This window comes from Cervus canadensis, chromosome 17, assembly GCF_019320065.1.
Source record: "Cervus canadensis isolate Bull #8, Minnesota chromosome 17, ASM1932006v1, whole genome shotgun sequence".
Taxonomy (NCBI): domain Eukaryota; kingdom Metazoa; phylum Chordata; class Mammalia; order Artiodactyla; family Cervidae; genus Cervus; species Cervus canadensis.
Genome location: NC_057402.1, coordinates 45,652,673 through 45,673,437, shown reverse-complemented (window position 1 = coordinate 45,673,437; position 20,765 = coordinate 45,652,673). Strand labels below are relative to the sequence as shown.

The window sequence follows — 20,765 nt, the reverse complement described above, 5'->3', positions numbered from 1 at the left end:
GAGGAGTGGGTGCGGCCTGCTTTGACCTGGGGGTGGGGCCCAGAGATGCCCTAGCGCAGGCGCAGACCTGCCGTTCTTTTGCCGCGCTCGGTCTGGGGTTCTCCGGATAAACTCTCCTGGAAAAATGACGTCAAGTCAGGGATTCCCAGGATGTCCGTTCCAGACGGGGCCTGAGGGATCAAATACACGCTGGTTTTATGAGCGTGTATTTGCAGATCAGAGGAAAAGGCCCGATAAAATACGCCCCGTTAAATTCGAATATTATGTAAAACAGAGAGTAGTTTTTTTTCATTTATGTCCATGCAAGGACATACTTTTTCATTAAGTATGTCCATGCAAGGACTTCTTGGCAGTGCAGTGGTTGACTTCGTGCTCCCAATGCAGGGGCAAGGGTTTGATCCCTGGTCTGGGATCTAAGACCCCGTTGTGCCATAGCGCAGCCAAAAACAAAAACACACAGTTAAGTCCACGCAATATTTAGGATATCTTTTTATACGAAAACATTGTTCATTGTTGATCTGAAATTCGACTATAACGGAGTGTCCTGTATGTTTATTTGCTAACAGTCAGTCCCACAAGGCCAGAGAAGAGAGTAAGCGTACACTGGGGTCTGGATCCCAGCTCAGCTCTCTTCTTTGTAAGCGCTGGGCACTCCCCTCAAACCTTGGCGAGTAGATAAAATCAGGTAAGCGAAGCCCTCCCGTGTAGTGTAGGCAGTTCTCTTTTACAGGTGGGAAACAGGAGAGACTTGCCTCTGCCAGTAGGTGGCAGCGGCGAGAGTAGAAAAGTGGCTGGCAGAGGACCTGGCATCCCAGCAGGCACCGAGTACCTGCTTGCGAATGAGTGGATGAGCAGAAGCCCAGAATCAGTGCCAGGCTGGTGCCACGGAGTGTTCTGGGCTCTTTGGGGCCAGCCCCATCCCAGCGAACACCAGGTCTTCCAGTCTCCTTCCCCTCCCATCCCCCCCAGCACAGGTAGAAGGAGAGGACCAGACAGTCTACGTAAAGAGCAGGGTTTTTATTCACAACTTCAACAGGGAAGCAAGAAATACGGCAGGGACATCATTTGCATCTGCACTGGCAATATTCCTGACAGCCCAACCAGAAATCACAGTAGTGGAGTGACAGAGGTCTGAGCCCATGATTTACATCCAGATGGGTCCCATGCAGCACCTTCCCTGGGTGGGCACAATCTCAGCCATGTCGTCGTGTCTTCCTGATTAATAGCATCACTTCTGCAACATTTGCACCAGCAGCCTCCTGTGCTGAAGGGGAACACACAGAGGAATTGGACTGGGCAGGGGTGGGGCAAATGATAGGGGCATCCTGCCATTCCTAAGTGCAGGGCACCCACAGAGGTCGGCAGGGGCAGCCTCCCCACCCCACCCAGTACCTTTCTCCCTGAAGGGCCTGGGAGGGATCAGGGCAGTGGTTTTCTCAACCTCACAGAGACAGTCAATGGAGATCTTAGAAATAAAGTCCAAGCACCAGGCCCAGTCCTGGGCCAGACAGTGTTTTGACTCCCTGACCTCCAGCTCTGCCCCAGACCTCACTTCTGAAGTCCGACCCCCCAGGGCTAGGTACTGCTTCCTCTGAGATTTTCGAGTTGGTCTTCATGTTTTGGGCCTTCAAGACCAGTGGACCCAGAGGGGCCATAGTCTTCCTTCAGACCAAGCCAGCTTGAGTACCTAGCTCTTACACCTGAAGTCTTTAGGGGCCGCGCGGCATGTGAGGTCTTAGCTCCCCAACCAGGGATCAAACCCATGTCCCCTGCAGTGGAAGCAAAGAGTTCAACTACTGGACTGCCAGATGAGTACCAGGCTGGTGGTTCTGTGCATCAGGAGGGTCAAGGTTGACTGGGGCTGGGGATGAACTTTCTCTAGGGAATGCCCCCCCCCCCTTTCACAATGCATACACTATATGCTAGGCACAGTGGGAGACACACAGTTAAGTCAGCCACCGGTGCTGCCAGGGAGCTCCCAGACTGCTAACAGGTTCTGTTTACTAAGTGTTTTCTATGCATTAGGCATCACGCTCAGCATGTGACATAAATGGTCTCATTTAAGGGAAGAGGGACACTATTATTCCCATTTTAGGGTTGAGGAAGATGAGGCTTAGAGAGGCTAAATGACATTTCTAAGGTCCCACAGCTACCAAGTAGCTGGATTATGAGCCCAGAATGCTGTCACGAGAGTCCACATTCTACTATACCTTACTGCCTTCTTTACAGAGCAACAAAGTACCAGGGAGGGTGTGTGGGATGGGGAGGTGCCGGGAGCAGAGAATGGATGAGCTGCCCCTCTGCCAGGCTGGAGACGAAGGCTGGCTTGGCTCCAGCTCTGGGGCCTTGAACCCTATGTGTGTGCGTGCTCAATCACGTCAGTTGTATCCGACTCTCTGGGACCCCATGGACTGTAACCCACCAGGCTCCTCTGTCCATGGGATTCTCCAGGCAAGAATACTGGAGTGGGTTGCCATGCCCTCCTCCAGGGGACCTTCCTCATCCAGGTCCCCTGCCCTCCTCCAGGGGACCTTCGAACCTGCATCTCTTACATCTCCAGCATTGGCAGGCAGGTTCTTTACCACTAGCACCACCTGGAAGCCCCCCCGCCCAAACCCCATAGGTCAACGGTTTACAACCAAGGGTGATTTTTTTGGCTCCCTCCCATGACCCCTCACCAGGGGACCTCTGGCAGTGTCTGGAGCATTGTTAGTTGTCATAACTGTGGGCATAGAGGGAGGCTATGCCAGTGGATAAAGACAAGGGAGGCTGCTAAACTTCCTACAATGCACAGAACAGCCCCCACAATGTAGGACTACCCCGCCCAGAAGAGCAGGAGTGCTGGGATTGAGAAACCCTGCCAGTGGTCACTGAGGCAGATGAGAAACTGGGAAGAGCACTGGTCAAAGTGAACAAGGTCCAGACTTGTTCCTGGCTGCTGATTCACTCTTTTCATCCTTTCTGTGGGCCCCAGGGTCCCAATAAGCACATACAGGGCACAACAAAGGTGGACAGCAGGGGTGGGGCAAGTCTGCATAGACCAGGGGGTGAGGGGTGGGGGGAAGGTCCTGCTGGAAGAAGCTGGATAAGCCCAGGCTGCACCTTTAGACTGGGCAGTGGGTGAGGAGGAGCATCTTCCCCTACTTTTTTGTCCCTCGGGGTTTGCTGAGAAGGTCAGCTCCCTTTCTTTGGAATCCTCCCACTTTGAGCTCTGGATCACAGGGAGAGCCTAGAATCCTTGGCTTTCCTGGGCCTCTCCTGCCCTGGCTGGGCACTCATACCCTAAGCCCAATGCGGGATCCAGGAGGAGCCCTGGCTGAGTTCTCCTGGCTCACCTGGGTGTGAGGTGCTGGGCCACTCAGGGTCATGCCCAGAGCTTTCTTTTGCAGGAGGACCCTGAGCAGATGATGACTCAGCCGTGGTGTCTGGTCCCTCAGGGAGGTGTGAGGAGCTGTCCCCAGTAGGGATGGGCTGGGGGGCTCCAGGCTCTTCTTGCCCATGAAGTGACCTAGAAAGGAGGTGCCAAGGCACAGGGAAGTCAGGGAGCAAGGATGCTATCCCAGTGGGCAAGTCCCCATCTCTCCCACGTCTCAGTTCTCCTGGCAGGAAGATACACACACAGCCTTTCTCCTCCTGGTCACCGGAAACCGACAAAGAACCCCCAGTGGGGCAAAGCCTGCACCTCAGCTTTTCCGGAGTAGGTAGAGGTGGGTGGAGGGGATGGCACAGCTGGAAGGGGCGGTGGGAGGCTCCAAGGGCCAGGAAGAAACTCTGCCAGTTGTGCTGCCTGCTTAGAAGAGGGACGGGAAACAGCAGAGAAAGACGTGAGGACAAGAGGTGTCTGGAAGGTGGAGGTGCAGAGAGGAGACACACTAGAGGTCGGAAGATTCAGTGCAGTCTTGTCTAAGGGAAGAGGCACAGACTGGCAGGTAGATCTAGGATCCAGCCTCAGCTCTGCTTTAAACCGGCTGAGTGAATGATTTAAACCAAGTCACTGGGTCTGGGTCTCAAGTTCCCCCATCTTACTAGATGAATTCCAGGGTCCCCACTAGCCTGGACACTAGTGTCCATGTTGAGGAGAGGCCAGAGAAGGAAGGTGGGAGGGACGGGGAGCGCTTGCCGGAACCCCGAAGACTCACCGGTGGCCCAGAGGTTGCCCCGCGGGTGCACTCGGATCTTGCTGGCCCGGCTGCGGGGCTCTGGGAGATCCCAGCCGAGCGGGGCGGCGCCGGCCGCGAGCAGAGCGAAGAGCAGGAGGCCGCCGAGCAGCCGAGCGCCCCCTGCCCGCAGGGTCATGGCTGGGCGCGGGCGACACCTCGGTTTACGTGCACTTGGCGGTGGCTCCGGTCGTGGGCGCGTGCCTTCCCTCCTTTTAAACCCGCGCCGCTGGGGGCGGAGCCGCCCCGAGGAGCCCGCCCCCGGCGCGCTCGCGGCCGCCCCGGCCCCGCCCTCTCGGAGTCTCCAGTCGGCCCGGGCCAGGGTCGGGGACCCCCTTCACCGCCCCCACGGCCGCACTCCTGACCCGACGTGTGCATGGCTTCCTCAGGGTGTCCGGGCCCAAGCCCACCAGCTTCAAGCTGAGGATGGGGGCAAAGCCGGCTCCCCTGGCCCTCCTCGCCACTCCCAACTGCTTTCGGTCCTTCTTCAAGGTAGAAAAGGGGGCGAGGACGCCGCCTTCCTGGGTAACATAGGCGTTACTGTGCCCTGCAAAGTGCCGGGCGCCAGAGGAGCTTGCCAGTCGGCCCCTCCCTCTTGGAGCATCTGACCTGCTCACCCACCTATCTTTATGCCCTCTCTCTCCCAGCCAGCACTCACCAGGTAAGCAGAAGTCACAGCACATGCTCCGGAAGGGAGTGCAGAAGGATGGAAGGGGAGCCCTCCTCAACCCAACTCAAATGGTGAGAGCCTGGCTTCTCACTCGGCCAGGAGGCAGAGCTTTGGGTCAGGGGAGTGAAAGGAGCACTGGACCCGGAGTCCATATACAAGCTGTGTTATCTCTTTGACCCTCACCTTCTTCAACTGTCAAATGGGAATAACCCTGCTGCCCTATTTTTAATAATTTTACGTCTTTTCAGCCCAGTTATTTTGTGGCAGGAAGCAGCAGTCCTACAGGACTCTCAAAGTCAGCACTCTCCTCTCAAGGAGCTGTCCAGGCTTGTCTTGGAAAGAACTTTTAGGTCAGTGGCAACATTTAATGAACAGGAGAAGACGCTGTGCTCCAGAATAATACATTTATTTTTGCTTAAATGTTTACCAAACACCAACATTCAGAGCACCATGCTAAGGACAGGAGGGGAGACAAAAGATAACATCTGCTTCCACCGTAGCTGACCATCTCATTGGAGAGACAGAGTACAAAAGCAGTCAATGAGAGAGGAGCAGGATACCAACCAACCCCTGGGCTCTGGACTCTTCTCAGAAACACTGCAGTGTGGCTGTGAGAGAACCTACTCCCCAGACTGGCTCAATAATGGTACCTGCTATTATTACTCTTGCCATGTCTAGCTCAGCAAGGCTCTGTGGATCACCATCTTAAAAGGGAAAGTGTGTACAAGAAGCGGATTGTCATGCTGAGCTACCAGAAAGCATGACAGGCAAGACAAGGACACTCGGTTTCCGGCCCAGGCTTTCTTCCCACTCTCCCTGCTTCTCATCTCCCACCCTGGCATTTACACCTCTCTGTATTCTTGTCACTGCTTAAGCCATAGTGTACAGATATAGCTCTCATCACCTTCCCATTATAATCGTTCCCTTTTCGACCCCCTCCCTCTGCTTGCATCACACACCCATCCTGTCTTCTCTGGTCCTCAGTCATAGAAGTTAGGAGGTGGTATTGAGTGCTGCCTCACTTAGATGCTTGAAGGAATCTTATTTGGCAGGTTTATCTCTCCTCATTTTATAGCTGCAAGCAGGCTCGGACTGGAAACTTGCCCAGACGTCACGCTGGAATCAAGACTTCAGGTCTGTTCAGAGCACTCCTTCAGGCCCCCAGAGCCACCGGGAACCGATGCTGCTTTCTCTGAGCCACGCCCACTCCCGCTGCACCATCCGGTTAAAGAGCAGGTTGGTGTGGATTTCTAAAGGGGGCGAGGGAGCAGGCACTGACTGACGGAGTTTCACCTCTCTTCTACAGGTGACCTTGGCACCTTGGTTCTGCTCTGACAGGTTCATTTATAGTTAGGCAAACCTCCTCTGACATAGCCTGTGTTCACAGCTCCAACCACACCTGTGAGAATGATCCCCGATGTCCCTGGGGATTATTTCATCTATCAGATGAGCACAGGAAAAGAGGGGCTTCCAAGGACCTCAGAGAAAGAAGCAGGGCAGCAGCTCCACAGCCAGCTATAAGCCACTGTATCCCAGGAATGTGCAGCAGAGAGGGGGCTTGCCCAAGACAGCACTTCCACGTCAGATCCCTCAGGGAGTAGTGCTGGGCTGAGTTTAAAGTGAGGACCTCAACTGCACACTGCCTGTTCCTAAGTCCTCTCTCCCTGGGGGAAGACAGACAGTGAATCACATGGAACTGCCAGGGGAAGCTCTTCAGAGCTCACTCTGACCCTCTGAGATTTCAGACAATGCAGAGAAGATTCAAAGGACACCCAAAAGATGAATAAGGGGTGAAAGATATATGGCAAATCCTCTGATAACCAACACCAACCAAATATTTAGACTGCATCATGCTTTTAATCAAAGATTGCTTAAAATAAAGAACATATATAGTATTGATTGCTACGTTTCATTAAATTAGAATTAATTACAAATAACATCTTTTCACAGCCAAATCTTTTTTTGTTATTGTTTTCCAAAGCACTTGCATGCACACTCCTTTGATCACCAACACTACTCTGATGCAGTAAAGGCTAGTACTATGTCCATTTTATAGATGAGTTAACTCAAGTAAACACAAGTTAGCTGCACAGAAGCTAAACAAACAGAGAAATCCTGAGTGTGGACTTCAAACACATGAAAGGTACAGAGGACAAAAGAGAAAATAAAAAGCAGAAATTTAAATGAGACATAAATGAGCCTAGAGAAAAAGGAAGGGTGACAAACAGAGATGCTCAGAATAAGATGGTGTAAAATCAGTCTTCTGGCAAATCTCTGAGCACAGATCCCATATGCATGGGTTGTGGAGAGAAAGAGAAACATCTTGGGACATCTCAGGTCCTGCTCTTTAGGTTCAGAATGGGCAAGGGGCTGTAGAATCAGGAGAAATGCATAATCTTTAAGAGAGGAAGAAAAAGAATCAGGGATATTTGATACAATTTCACAAAGTCAGAGGGAACACATAGGAACTAGCTAGAATATCAAAATATTAACCATTAAAAAGGAACTATTTCAGGAACTGAAATTGCCAAAATACAACAATTTTTCAAGACAATATTCAAAAACAAAATAGAGAAGATACATGTAATGAGAAAGTGATGAGAATGCCAAGAATGGCTAAGAAAGCTAAGCAGCTGCTGCTCAGCTAAATGGCACAAATGCTCAGGAAAGTTACCACAACCCTAACCAAGTGAGAAGCCCCAGGACCCGTGTTCATAAGATGATTTGGGTGTAATAGGTACTTCAGGGGGCATTTCAGTAACTGAAATAAATACTCTTTTAACTCCAAAGAGGTTTAAATACTTGGAAGTTTACCTGAGAATTTCACTATTTCTAGGCGATTTACTGAGGAAATCCATGGAAGAACAACCTAGGGCTTCTATGAAAGAACACCCAAGGGCCTTGTGATTGTGGGGCTTATTCCAGATAAATGAATCTCATGAGAGTTTATAAAGGTAGAATAACTGGGTTATGACATTGTGGCCTGGTAAACATAACCAGAATTCAAGTTCTGGCTCTGCCACCCACAGGTCTGGAGATCCTGGGCAAATCTCTTCACCTCCAGTTTCTCTTTTGTAAAATGGAGTTTATTTTGAGGACTAAAGGAGAAAAAAAAATGTTATAAATTCAAAAGCACTTGGCCAAGCACTGGAGAATTTGGAGTACTCACTATTATTAGCTGGATCCTAGGAAAAGCAAAGCCTGCCTTACATCTGAAGCCCATTACAGGGGGAAAAGCCTCCCTGGGTAGCGGGTGAGGCCACGGCATTGACACAACAGTCAGTCCGCAAAATGCCTAATACATCGTCACTTGTTTGATAAACAAATGCTAGCATACCTGCCTCAACTTTTGACCAATTCCAAGGAACATGTTCTATATGGCATTCTCTCTTCTTGCTTAAATAAGTTGTCAAGCTGACAACCCTCAGCAAAGCATCATGCGAGCAGATTTCCTTACTTGCCTGCCCAAAGTCCTGAGTATAAATTATTTTAACTCGATTCCTTGAATGAAAGCTGGAAACCAGCTTGAAAGGGTTCCAGATTTGGCTCAAATGGTAAAGAATCCGCCTGCAGTGCAGAAGACCTGGGTTAGAACCAGCTTAGCCATCTAAATAAACTGGCCAGTTAAAATAAGGGCTTTACAGAAATGATTCTTGATGGAGAGTAGGTGGCATTCCAGAAACTCCTAAAATTAACAGAACAAGGATCTATAATTTGAAAGTTGCCTTGAATATAACTGTATATGACAGATGAGTAACTACTGTTTTTATAGTACAAACTTAAGAAGAAGCAAGATAACATGTTCTTGGCTGGTAAGGATAAGAGGCTGGATATAACAGACCTGAAAAGAGGTTTATCAGAATGGAGAGGAGGTATGAAATTTTTGTTTCTTAAAAAAAGACCATGAGTTTATAAGGACTTCCCTGGCAGTCTAGTGGTTAAAACTCTGCAGTTCCAGTGCAGAGGGTACAGGTTCAATCCCTGATCAGGAAGATCCTGCATGCCACATGATTTGATTAAAAAAAAAACAAACCATGAGTTTTTAAAGATTAAGGAAAACTGCTTTACAGGAAAACTAATTGAAGGAAGATTCCTGGCTGATTAGATGGGTAGCTGATTTTTTGCGAGGTGGCTTTCTGCAGAAGGGGCCAAACTATACCTGAACATTCTCAGGAACAGCTCTATGAAAATCATTAGGCTAATTAATATAGAGATTATTGCATAATGCTACACAGTGTCCTTGCAGTGAGGTCTCAGAAGAGAAGTTTCTAGATTTCTGAGTGTCATTACAAGTTTTAAAAAAATTCCCACTTTATATCCATTCCATGAACCATAGATATGATTCTTTCCCTCTTCACATTAGCCCCTAAGGAGCTGAGAACCAAAGCGATGGATCTTCTCCAGCAGACAGCAGGATCTTCTGACATGTCTTGTAGTTACTAACCTCACCTCCCATTTTACCCTTTCCTCCTCCCATGCTTATTTCAACCCCAAATTCTTCAACTGTTTTATATCATATCACATAGTACTGGAAGTATCTTTATGAGCCACTTTGTTCCAAATCCTTTCTGGAACAAGAGAGGGTATAAATAAATCTAAAATGTGAAAAACACTGTGACAGGCACTAGGGGATACACAAGAATGAATTACAGGCTAGTCTTGTTTATATGCCTTCAAGGAGCTAGCTGGAGAGCTGGACACACATAAGACAAACCACTCTGAGGACAGTGAACAAAGTACTGAGGAGACAGCACCAAGAAGGAAGCACTGTATACCTGAGAGCTTGGTGAATTAGAAACACCTCTCTTTGAGCTCCCTGTGCATCTCTTAAGGTTGCACTTACGATCCTATGTGGAAAGATCTGTTTACACATTGCCCCAATTAAGGCACTGAGTTCCTGGCAGAGGAGGGACCTTGCCTCACTCATCTTTGTCTCCCCAGGGCCTGGCCCCAAAGCTGGCACAGAGTAGATGCTCAATAAATGTCTCCTGAATGAGAAAGCTTTTAGTAAGCAGAGAAGTGAGCAGGCACTCCAGGCAGGGCGACCCAGCATAAACAAAGACTGCATATCTATACAGTGAGACCATTGTCAAGGCTATGAGAACCTGGGGTCTGCTAAGAGCTGAGGTCAGAAAAACCCTGCGGGCCTGGGATGCTACAGGACCTAGAAGGCAATGTCCTCGCTGTTTCTGATAACCTCTGCATATTCTAATTCCCAACACTTTTTGGTTACATAGAGTTCTTTCTACATCCAGATTCACCATAATTATGTGTGAAGGGTTAAATTTGTTGTTTTATTTCGGAAACTTCTCTGGTATTACTTGAGGTTATAATAAGGGACAATGGGGACAGAGACATGCCTGGCCAGGAAACAGCATGAGGAGCTGACAAAAGTCTGTCTAGTCAAAGCTATGGTTTTTCCTGCAGTCATGTATGGATGTGAGAGCTGGACCATAAGCACCGAAGAACTGATACTTTCTAACTGTAGTGCTGGAGAAGACTCCTGAGAGTCCCTTGGACTGCAAGGAGATCAAATCAGTCAATCCTAAAGGAAATCAGTCCTAAATATTCATTGGAAGGACTGATGCTGAAGCTGAAGCTCCAATACTCTGGCCAACTGATGTGAAGGGCCAACTCACTGGAAAAGATCCTGATGCTGGGAAAGATTGAAGGCAGGAGGAGAAGGGGATAAGAGATAATGAGATGGCTGGATGGCATCACTGACTCAATGGACTTCAATTTGAGTAAACTCTGGGAGATTGTGAAGGACAGGGAAGCCTGGCGTGCTGCAGTCCATGGGGTTGTAAAGAGTAGGACACAACTTAGCAACTGAACAACAAACTGAGGCATCCTGAGGAAGGTGGATAATCCATTCAGCCAGCTAGAATTTCTGAAGCTCAATAGGGTGATAAATGTCATAAGAAAGGTACCTTCAGAACCAGGGGGAGCTCCCACACCTGAGAGGTTATTAGCATTTGGTAACATCCTTATGCAAATGACCAAGAAATACAGTCAGGGATAACAGAGACTTTATTCCAAGCCTAGGTTCTTTGAGAAGCCTGTGACTCCCTAAGAAAACTGACAAAAGCCAATACTTCTCCCACTGAGAAAGAGAACACAGGAAGAGACCAAGAACACACAAACAAAATGAAGAAAACAGGATTAACATAAAATATTCTAGAAAGGGAACATGTCATTTTCAATAGAACCGTTGGGAGATAAAGTTTTTTGATTTAAATTTGGCAAGACTAAGATAATGTACTCACTAAATATCAGGCAAATACAAATCACTTTAATGATTCATATGCTCCGATCCAGGATAACAGCACAACAGTGATGCTACCCTTAGTTACTGCTTCTGGTTCCAATGCATGATTATACTAAACACTTGGTATATGCTGCCGGATGCTACTGGGAAAACAGAGCACAGTGTCTATAAAACGGGGCTCCTGCACTGGAGGAACTTACAGTCCGACAGGGGAACTTGAGTCCACAGCCGCCAAGATACACAAATAGTGTAAGCCTGCAAACACGGAATGACAGAGAAGGAATAATTACGTTGTGAAAACAGTGAGACTCGGGTAAGCAGAAATGCGATACAAAGTAAGTGAGAACATGGTGGTACAGCACAAGGTTGCTTCATGTCAGCACAATTCCAAGTCTGAACTTCACACGTAGGAAGTACGAGGGTAAATACAAAATCTGTGGTCTAAAAAGAGACACTTCCTAAAAGGTAAAAGGGGTATGAAAATGAACTAACAGGTGGAAATTATCTAAAATAGGCACACCAGCATGTTACAGGAAAACTGGACGTAAAGTCATGCAAGCAACAGTCATGAGTTATGTTTCTGGATTCAAGGGATGGCGATGAGAATGGGATGACATGGATAAATGCTGGCTTTTAAATGACTAAATATGATGAGAAAATGACAAATCCAGGCAAGTATGCCTTCAAAGAGAAGTTGAAATGTGAAGGGGAAGTTTGCACGAACTGCCATGAGCTTCAGTTTAAAGACAGGACGATCGACTGGAGGAGTCCTGCAGGAACAGCAGAAACAGGACTGGAGACACTCATGGAGACTGATGAGGTGATGACTCACAGCCAACAGATAATCCATTATCATGTTCTCATCCGAAGTTTTCTCAATTCCTCTTCGATTCTCTTCACTCACAATGGTTAAACCCACCTAACTTCCCACTAGCCCTGTAAAATCTCAAAGAGCTTATACTTCCCTTAAAATAATGAATCAAGCACCTATGGCATTTCTTACATTTCCAAAGAGCTTTTAAAAATACATCTACTGAGATTTCCCTGGCGGACCAGTGGTTAAGACTCTGCACTTCCAACGCATGGGGCACGGGTGTGATCCCTGTTCAAGGAACTAGGATCCCACATTCCTTGTGGTGTGACCAAAAAAAAACCACATTATATTTACTAATAAAATCTCCCAGTTTTAAGTCTTATATTTTAGCACTAAAATATAAAACCTGGGAACACGGTACCTCATTCCACAAATAATGTTTTTTTTTTTTTTATTTTTGGCTACTAGAGTGAATCAAATATTTTTAAATGATCTGATTACTTTTCAGAGAAATTTAGCTGTTGCTTCAAACTATGGCATCCAGTAAAGGAGGAAAAACAGTAATTTTATAAGACTGGGTATGAAAATAAGCAAGTGAGGAAAATATAAACACTTCCCTCCCAGTAAGTGTAAAAGGAGGAGGAACCTGGATCACGGAGGATACAAGTACAAGCATGTTTACACTCTGACGAGCTAGGATCACAAAGAACTTTGAGATCCCAACCTTTGCCAGCAGAACACATGACTTCTCCCCAGAGAAGTCTCAGAAAGGTTGGTACAAAAACAGCCAGTTACTACTGGCTCCGCAGTTAACCCCGCCATCTTTAGGTTGTCAGGAAGGAAAAAGGGAGTAAGCAGCAATTTTCTACTACACATGGAGGTGGGGTGGGGGTGGGGGGACATTTCAGCACTCTCCTTGGCTCATGAGAAAATAGAAACACTATGTAAGCCTCAAAGACAGGTTCAAAGAAGCTCTTGTTAGCAGTAATTTGCCAAGTTTCATACTCTGTTGATATCTTTAAGAGTCTGTATGCAAAGTTTGAAAGCTAAAGCCTAGAGAATGGATTTAGGATGGCTGATCTTCTGACATTCAGAAGATTAATGTCCCTGTTCTCATTCCATTAGAATTAAAGTATGGGCTGATTTCCACCTCAGTTGAACGAATCATAAAAACCATTCATTTAGCCCACTATTTTGCAAAGTATTGAGATTTCACACTAATACAGAGAGAACAGAAAGGATTAAGAGTCTTTTGTGCTTAAAACCCACCAGTTACCACATACTCCTTATTTCCTTTACTGTCTCAGTATTAAAAAAAAGAAAGCAACTGGGCTTTGCCTTCATCACCTTAAACCTTGCCTTCTGTAAGTCTGCATCAGAGAAAAGCAAAGCCAGGCACTTAGGAGAACAGATTCAGGCAAGTTAAGAGTCTAAAGAAAACAAGTAGCATACTTGCCCTCCAGCACCTTCCTCATGCCTCCCCCAGATGCTAAAACTCACTGCCACCCTGTAGAAAGGGTTGAGAAGGTCTCAAGTGCAGAAAAGGTTACAAGTCTACAGGAAAGTGAGAGTTACTGAACCTCTCAGCAACCAGCAGGGCTAATACACATCTGAGCCACACCCTCGTGAAGAGTCAATTTTATGACTAAGAGATCCTACTTCTGCTTCACAAAAACAAAAACAAGCAGACAAAAACCAATTGTCAGCATTAGGACAAACTTCTTGGCTGAAGAACTGTTCCCATCAAAGCCTTTACCTCCCCAAGGGGCGCTAGGAACCAGCACAGGAAAGCAAATTTCAAACGCTTTCCCGACAAACACAAGTCAGGGATAAGGGGTTTCAATATGCAAAGTCTTTTATTTAAAATTTTGAAAAGTTAAGACTATGACCACCTCAGTATACGCCATTCCCATTAGAAGGGGGAATGGCAGTTTCAAACTCGGGCAGAGCTGTATTTTCATTTACAGAATTCTGTAGGCACTTTAGAAGTGAAGCTTGGCTTCAAAATACAAACACTGGGGGCTTTGGCTCAACCTTTTAATATAAAAAATTCACTGATGTACAAAAATGCGAAGTGTGACAGTGACAACATATGAAAATCTGTGACTCAAAGTCCCCTTGAGTGCACGTGGTGGTGCACACACACCCGCCCACACGTGCTCTGGCGTGGAAACATAAACTAATGCAAACCAGTGCTACCAAGAAGCGCCGACATATGTTCTCCATTCCACCAACCACAGATCGGCATCTACTCCAAACATTCAGTAACAAAAAGTACAGCATCTTCCAGGAACAGCAAGGCAGACTTCTTACTCACGATGGACCAGCACAAATAAACCCAGCAAAAAGAGCACAGCGTACTAGAAAATAAACACAGAAGCACAAGTCAGAGAAGCTTGGAAAAGTTCACAAAGCCTCAGTTAATTAACTGGCCTCTGGGACCATGATAAATCACTAAATCATCCAACTGGCCTTTCATCTTTTAACTGTAATCCATTTAATAGTTTCCAAAACTCATGAAACACAAAGTATCAGATCTTACCTTAAATTTAGGATAGTCATTCATGAGGATCGTCACAATCCCAATATAAGGAACAAATCTAAACAAACAAACAAACAAGAGATTGAGCATCACAGAACTTTCTAAGTAGCTATTATCATTTACGGAACATTCTCAGTTCTATCTTCCATTGAATACTAATTTTCGGCTGACAAAGTCCACTTGTATATACTGTTCTATTAGACTCTTTCAACAGCCCATGTGATAGGGAAGTTAGCGATATCACCATTTTATAGATGAGGAAACAGTTGTTCATGCCCAAGGTACATGGCAGAACCAGTACCAGATCTGAGGTATCTGACCTCTAGTTGGTGACCCTAATGCCACATGCTTATTCAGTGTCAGGGGCTGGGCTTGTTGTTATAACCTTGGGAAGGCTGTCAGTCTAGCTGGGGAGATCAGGCAAACACAGCCAGAACTTTACAAGGTACTTCATGTTAAGTGTCCCAAAAGTGAGTGTAACAGCTCTATTATAGTACTTAAGATTTCACCACTCTCTCCTTTTATAACCATGTGTAATCTGACTTGGGCTCTCTTCACCCGGAAACTTCTTTTGGAATAGTCTAAACCCCTGGTAGCTCAGTTGGTAAAGAATCTGCCTGCAATGCGGGAGACCTGGGTTCGATCCCCGGATGAAGGAAAGAATACAACTACTCACTCCAGTATTCTGGCCTGGAGAATTCCATGGACTGTATAGTCCATGCGGTCGCAAAGAGTAGGACACGACTGAAGCAACTTTCACTTTCACTGCCTGCAGAAGGTCCATCGCAGCTTCTGTCTTCCTTTTCATCTCTCCAGCATTTGACTTTTAATGACCTGAAACCTGCCCATGAAACCTTTCTCCTTGGGTTCCATTAACACACCAGTCTCTTCTTCCACCTCCACCTACTACCTCTTGGCTGCAACACCTGTTTTTTTTATTTTTCACTAGTTCTTGCTTTCCTGTCATCCCTAAAGTTTGTGCCCTCAAACTAGGTAAAAACCACATATTAAATAATCTCATAGCACCTCATGTATTTTCTCAGAAATCTTCATCATGAGTTTAATTACAGAATTAGTTGCCTAACTAACTGGACAGTATCTGTCTTCCCTACTAGAATCTAAGCTCTCCAGGGGCAAAACCAATGGCAATCTGCTCCCCACTGTATCTTCAAGGCCAAACATGTTATATACACGGCACACAGTAGGCTTCCAGCAAAGACTGACAGACTGAAGGTTGGGATGTCCTGGCCTCGTCTTTTCTCTTTCCCTGGGGAATCTCATCTCCTCCCAGGACTTCAATTCTCCCCTCAAAACAAAAGACTCCTCAACATAAAAATTCAGGGGAGAAAAAAAAAAAAAAATTCAGGGGAGAGAGAGATGTGGGAGGAAACAGCTGTTAGAAATGTACAACTTTCTTTTTCTTCCTCTGCTCCTGTTGGATTCCAGAGTGGACTGGGTGATACCATCCTAGAGAAGGGAGGCTGATCTTCACCTATTTCAAAGTATCTCAGACATTTTTATTCAGGGCACTCACAACTGTTGCACACACCAAAGGTGCACAAACATAAATGACCTCCTATGTAACACCTCCACCATCAAAGGCTCAGGCAGTCTTGAAAAACAGAAGTTTTGTCTGGGGTGCATTTTACTTCCTTTTGAGAACTCCTTTTACTTCCTGTTTCCTGTCCCCACCCCCATCCTACCCTTCTCCCTTCTGGCAGTACTATCCAGACCCATCTCTCCTCCTTCCCAGACTCCCATTCCTGTAAGTTGATGTTTCTTAAAACCTACACCTCTGTTGTAAGAATCACTTGAACAGCTTGTTATGATGCTCTATCTTCCCAGGTTTACTGAGTCAGCGTACGTACCTCCGGAAGGTCGGGCCCAAATGACACTTCTGCACATTTAAGTGCAAGAAGCACAGCTTCAGCCAGTGAGATGTATGGAACAGGTGTGTACTGACAGTAGCCTCCTCTTTTAGGGACCATGATTTAGTTTCGACCCCTGGGACCTCTAAGAACTGAACAGTCCCTACAGAATGGCCTTGCTAAAGCTCTAGGAGGGTAGATAAAGGTTTTCTATATTTTTAATACATATATTTTTTCCTTTTAATGCAACAACTCTATTTCTTTTGTCTCATTTATAACATCTCAAATAAGCAACAGTTTCCAGTCTTTCAGAAAGAAAATCGTCTAATTTAAGAATATAAAGGCAAATGCCTTTCAGTAAAATGCAGATTAAAAGTTATAAAAGCATCTGTGACTTCCATGAAAACAATGATCAGGCTGCCAATTCTGGCCTGATGAGCAATCAGCAGCCATTCTCAGGGGTAGAGGCTTCCAATGTCACCTCCATGCAATGATATCTATGCTCAAAGAACCAATGATTACACAGTCTGCATATAGGTTATCCGTGGAAATATTTTTTTCCCCTAAAGGTGGTTTTATCTTGCTTACCATAAGTGAAATAGAAGCAACCTGATCTTTAAGAGTAACAGAAGTAAAATATAAGGTTGCCAGAATATGACAGGCAGTCCAAAGTCAAATGAAAATTTCGTTATTTGTACCACTGATTCCCTCCATGGACAGACAAGAGCTGCTATCATCAGTCATCTTAAATTCAAATCATTTGCACTTTTTTCCTACTGAACTCAGATAAACTCTGCTGAAGAAGAGTTGATAATAAGCGAAAGTTTAAAATAAGTTAAAAAAAAAAATGCCATTCACAAAGCCAACTTCAACACCAGACAGTGTGGCAAGTTAACATCTAGACGTCAGAGTATAGGGTTAATACGTATTCCCAGGAGTTCTCGGTATCAAAGGTGCTGCTATGAAAGGAGCCTCAGGAGGAAGAAAGAAGAACCATTTGCTGATGTTTTGGGTGAAAATAATCTGTCAGATGTCAAGAGAGGTCTATGCCTGGGAAGTCTGGGCCCTAGTAGCTGACTTAAGAAGGATCACTATTTCTATCCCGGAATGATCTGTTTCAAGTTAAGTAAAAAGTACATTTTGAAAGCCTCCTCTATAAACCTGATTACTCTGGCTTAAAACTCTGATTACTCTGGTTTATAAACCTCACTTACTCTGTTCCTTCCTTTATTTTTATTCTCTTTACCATTGTCAATATTTTTCTATTTCCTGATATTCTGCCAGGCTTTCTCCTTTTCTCCTGTTGCTTTCTACCCTTCTGAGACTAACAGCTTCTCTTGTGTTTTTCAACTACCTGAAGTTAGAAAGAATCACCCCTATTCTTAGTAGGTTCAGTATTAGTTTCACTTTCTAAAATTGTTTTATTACATGCTACAACATGAATGAACCTTGAAAACGTTATGCTAGGTAGAAGAAGCCAGACATAAAAGACCACATATTTAAAAACAAACAAACATATATTATAAGATTCTGTTTATACAGCATGTCCAGAACAGGCAATCCATAGAGACAGAAAGTAGATGAGTGGTTGCCAGGGGCTGCAAGGAAAAGGGGACAAGGAGTGACTGCAAATGAATACCCAGTTTTCTTTTTGGGGTGTGGAAATGTTCTGGAATTAAATAGTGGTGACGGTTTTACGACTTTCTGAATATAATAAGACCCACTGTATTGTACACTTTAAAATGATAAATTTTATATCCCAATATATGTGAATTATAGCTCAATAAAAAATGTTTTAAACTTGTTTTTATTTAGTGCCTTAGGCTTCAGTGTGCAGCTGTTTGAGAAAAAAAATAATAATTCCAAGGTTTGGGTACAGTCTGACTCTGAAATGTAGTTTAGTGTTTTATAAACACAATTTCCACAAAAGGAGGTGATGTGCCCCATTATGTGTCAGGGTTAAGTGGTGACAGGATCAACAGAAAGTGAATTTGTATACTTAAGGCTGTGCTACTGCCTCTCACATCCCAGGTGCTTACACTTCAGGGAAGGTTACTTAATTCAGAGAGTTCCAGACCATAACATTTTTTGTATTAAAAGCAAGAAAAAGGTCTATAACTTTCAACGTTGGGACTTTAGAAATGACACTGTATACAGGTAAGGATTAAAAAAAAAAAATCTTCAGAATGACAAGCTACTTGAGAAAAAGAAAGCCTGGTTTCTCCCCCTTTTCATGGGATGATGCATTTTTTACCCCAAATGGGGCCAAAGTGAGCAGACAGAGCAGCATGAAACACCTCACAATCAAGATCTAGATAAAGGGACACTGTCATACCAGTAGGAGTATAAATAAAACTGTACAGCAAAGCTTGCCAAAAGCCTTAAAATACGCTGTTTCACCAGGTCACTCCACTTCTAAAAATTTACTGTGAAAAAAGCACTGGGCAGAGCCAATGAGACATGTAACAGGGATGTTCCTCATTAACATTGTTCACAATTTTAAAAAAAGACAACAGTCGAAGGCACCCAACACATAGGAGGTTGGCTAAATAAAAATGTGGTCTTTCCACATAGTGGAGTAGCATACGACTTTGATGATATTAAAATGATGATATGGAAATAAGTCTTTTGATCTGTGGATACTACTAGTAATATTGGGGGATAAAAAAGAGGTTATAAGCAGCGTGACCATTCTTTCCCCATACACAAAATGTGTTTATGTCTGTATACACACTTACATATTAAGATCTGCATCTTTATACATAAAAGATTAAAAGAACATGAACCAAAAAGTTAAATATTTATGGAGGGAGTGAAAAGGAGAGAAGGGATTTTGCTTTTTGATGTCTGTTATTTCCTTGTGTTTCTACAAGAATTTGTACATTTGCAATTAAAGGAAACACAAAAAGACTCAAAGAAGTTGATACTACCAACACCCTGGGAACAGAGGGAAATGGGGACTGTGCCTTCTCTGAAGCCCTGATGTATCTAATTTGAATTACAAAAGTATGTTTGGCTCCATCCTAGGAAATCAGGTTCCCTTGAACTTGAGGCATACACAAAATCCAGCTCTGCTGAAGACAAAACACCTTGGTGCTTTTTCTGACCCATTGTCTTTAGCCCCAAACGGAACATCTCTTACACTGTAACTTTTACTTAACAACTTGAACTTATTTGTTTACGGGAACACGGTTCATCAGTTCCACTGTTGGCTCATGGGACCACTGAATCCACCGCGTCTGTTCTAGGTTAGGAGCAGGTGTCCTGACAGTGGAGGGGAGTACCACAGGCATCTAAATAGTGAGAACAAGTGCTGCCCATCTCAAGTGTTATACCAGCAATTTGGGGGTGATGGTTAAAACAGTGGGTTCTGGAGTCAGCCAGCCATTTTTAGTATCAGTGTGATCTTAGATAAGCAACCTCACAACGTCCGTGTTTCCTCATCTGTAGAATGGAAATATTAGGGTTGTTCTGAGGTTAAAATGAGGTAATTCGTGTCAAGAAAGCACTTAGGATGAGTCTCTGGCACATAGTAAGCCCTAGTAAATGTGAGTTATTGTTAATACTATTAATAACATGAAGGTGGTAATAATTCCATATTTCCTCATACCAATAACTTACAATTCCTGTCCTCCACTCATCTGTTCTCCTGATAAAATCTGAAATAAACAGGCTTAATATAACTTTAAAATTTCATTTGACCTCAGTAATTTCACAACTAGAAATAAAACAGTATGGAATACATTATCGTGATGAAATTAATCTAGATGAACACTTTCAGTTGCTGACTCAGTAAATACTTACAAAACATGAGTTTTAACAAGGAGGATTAATATCACTCTGGATCCCCAGAGCCTAGCACAGAACAGACATCAGAGTACATGGGAGGTGCACTAAAACATTTCATAAATGAATTAAACAAATGAATTTTTAAAACTGTCACTCTAATTCATCCTCATCACTAATATTCTGTTCTTTTTCATCAGTCCACATTCTCCCCTCTGGAGCAATAAACCTGAAGTTACAGATGTGTTTTAAGAAGCGTACATTTTCAAAAGATACAAGATGAATTTGACCAAAACAGGACCACCATTACATTCAATTGTGTATGATCAGCCAATACAAATGAGATAGCCAATGTGTCATTAATCTCCCCTCTATACTTACCCCCTTGCTCTCCCCACAACATCTTTTTTCTCTAACCAATGCTGTCCTTGTTTATAGAGGCCTCGGTCATCAACCGCATTATTATCTCCTTTGGTTAAAAACTTGATATGTCCATTTTGCCTTAAAAGAGTAGGGAAATCCAAGTCATCGAATACCTTCATGCCATTTCAAAGTACAAAATTTGCTCATGATAACTGAAAATTCCTATGGAACTGTGGTATTTTATCATCATTCCCAATACAAAAATAATTATTTAGCCAAAAGATGTTCACAGCTGTG

The 20,765-nt window shown here is 44.7% G+C and overlaps 2 protein-coding genes across 7 annotated transcripts in view; both read right to left on the bottom strand.

The window, feature by feature from the left end:
- Positions 1-996: 996 nt before the first annotated feature.
- NMB (neuromedin B) lies at positions 997-10,311 on the bottom strand. 2 transcript variants are annotated; one of them, XM_043489537.1, is made up of 3 exons: positions 4,140-10,311; positions 3,336-3,508; positions 997-1,264 (listed from the first exon to the last, which is right to left on the bottom strand). In XM_043489537.1, the coding sequence occupies exons 1-3, from the start codon at positions 4,294-4,296 to the stop codon at positions 1,229-1,231; spliced, it is 366 nt and encodes a 121-aa protein (XP_043345472.1). In that variant the 5' UTR covers positions 4,297-10,311; the 3' UTR covers positions 997-1,228. The 2 variants fall into 2 exon arrangements, with proteins under 2 accessions (XP_043345472.1, XP_043345471.1); XM_043489536.1 differs by having other exon boundaries at positions 997-1,259.
- Positions 10,312-13,746: 3,435 nt separating this feature from the next.
- Positions 13,747-20,765, bottom strand: part of SEC11A (SEC11 homolog A, signal peptidase complex subunit) — a 34,415-nt gene continuing 27,396 nt past the window's right edge. For 3 of the 5 annotated variants that reach the window (XM_043489969.1, XM_043489973.1, XM_043489968.1), the window contains 3 exons: positions 20,487-20,606; positions 14,452-14,509; positions 13,747-14,269 (listed from right to left, as the gene is read on the bottom strand). In XM_043489969.1, coding sequence (XP_043345904.1) covers positions 14,219-14,269; positions 14,452-14,509; positions 20,487-20,606 — 229 coding nt within the window. In that variant the 3' untranslated portion in view covers positions 13,747-14,218. The remainder of the gene's footprint in view (positions 14,270-14,451; positions 14,510-20,486; positions 20,607-20,765) is intronic. The other 2 variants (XM_043489971.1, XM_043489970.1) reach the window with 1 other exon arrangement.

Coding starts and splice junctions, on each gene's coding strand:
- NMB (XM_043489536.1), bottom strand. CDS start 4,296: ATGACCCTGCGGGCAGGGGGCGCTCGGCTGCTCGGCGGCCTCCTGCTC. Junction 3,509..4,139: donor GGGCAACCTCTGGGCCACCG/GTGAGTCTTCGG, acceptor CCTCCTTTCTAG/GTCACTTCATGGGCAAGAAG. Junction 1,260..3,335: donor GCCCAGCACCTCACACCCAG/GTGAGCCAGGAG, acceptor CCTTCAGCACAG/GAGGCTGCTGGTGCAAATGT.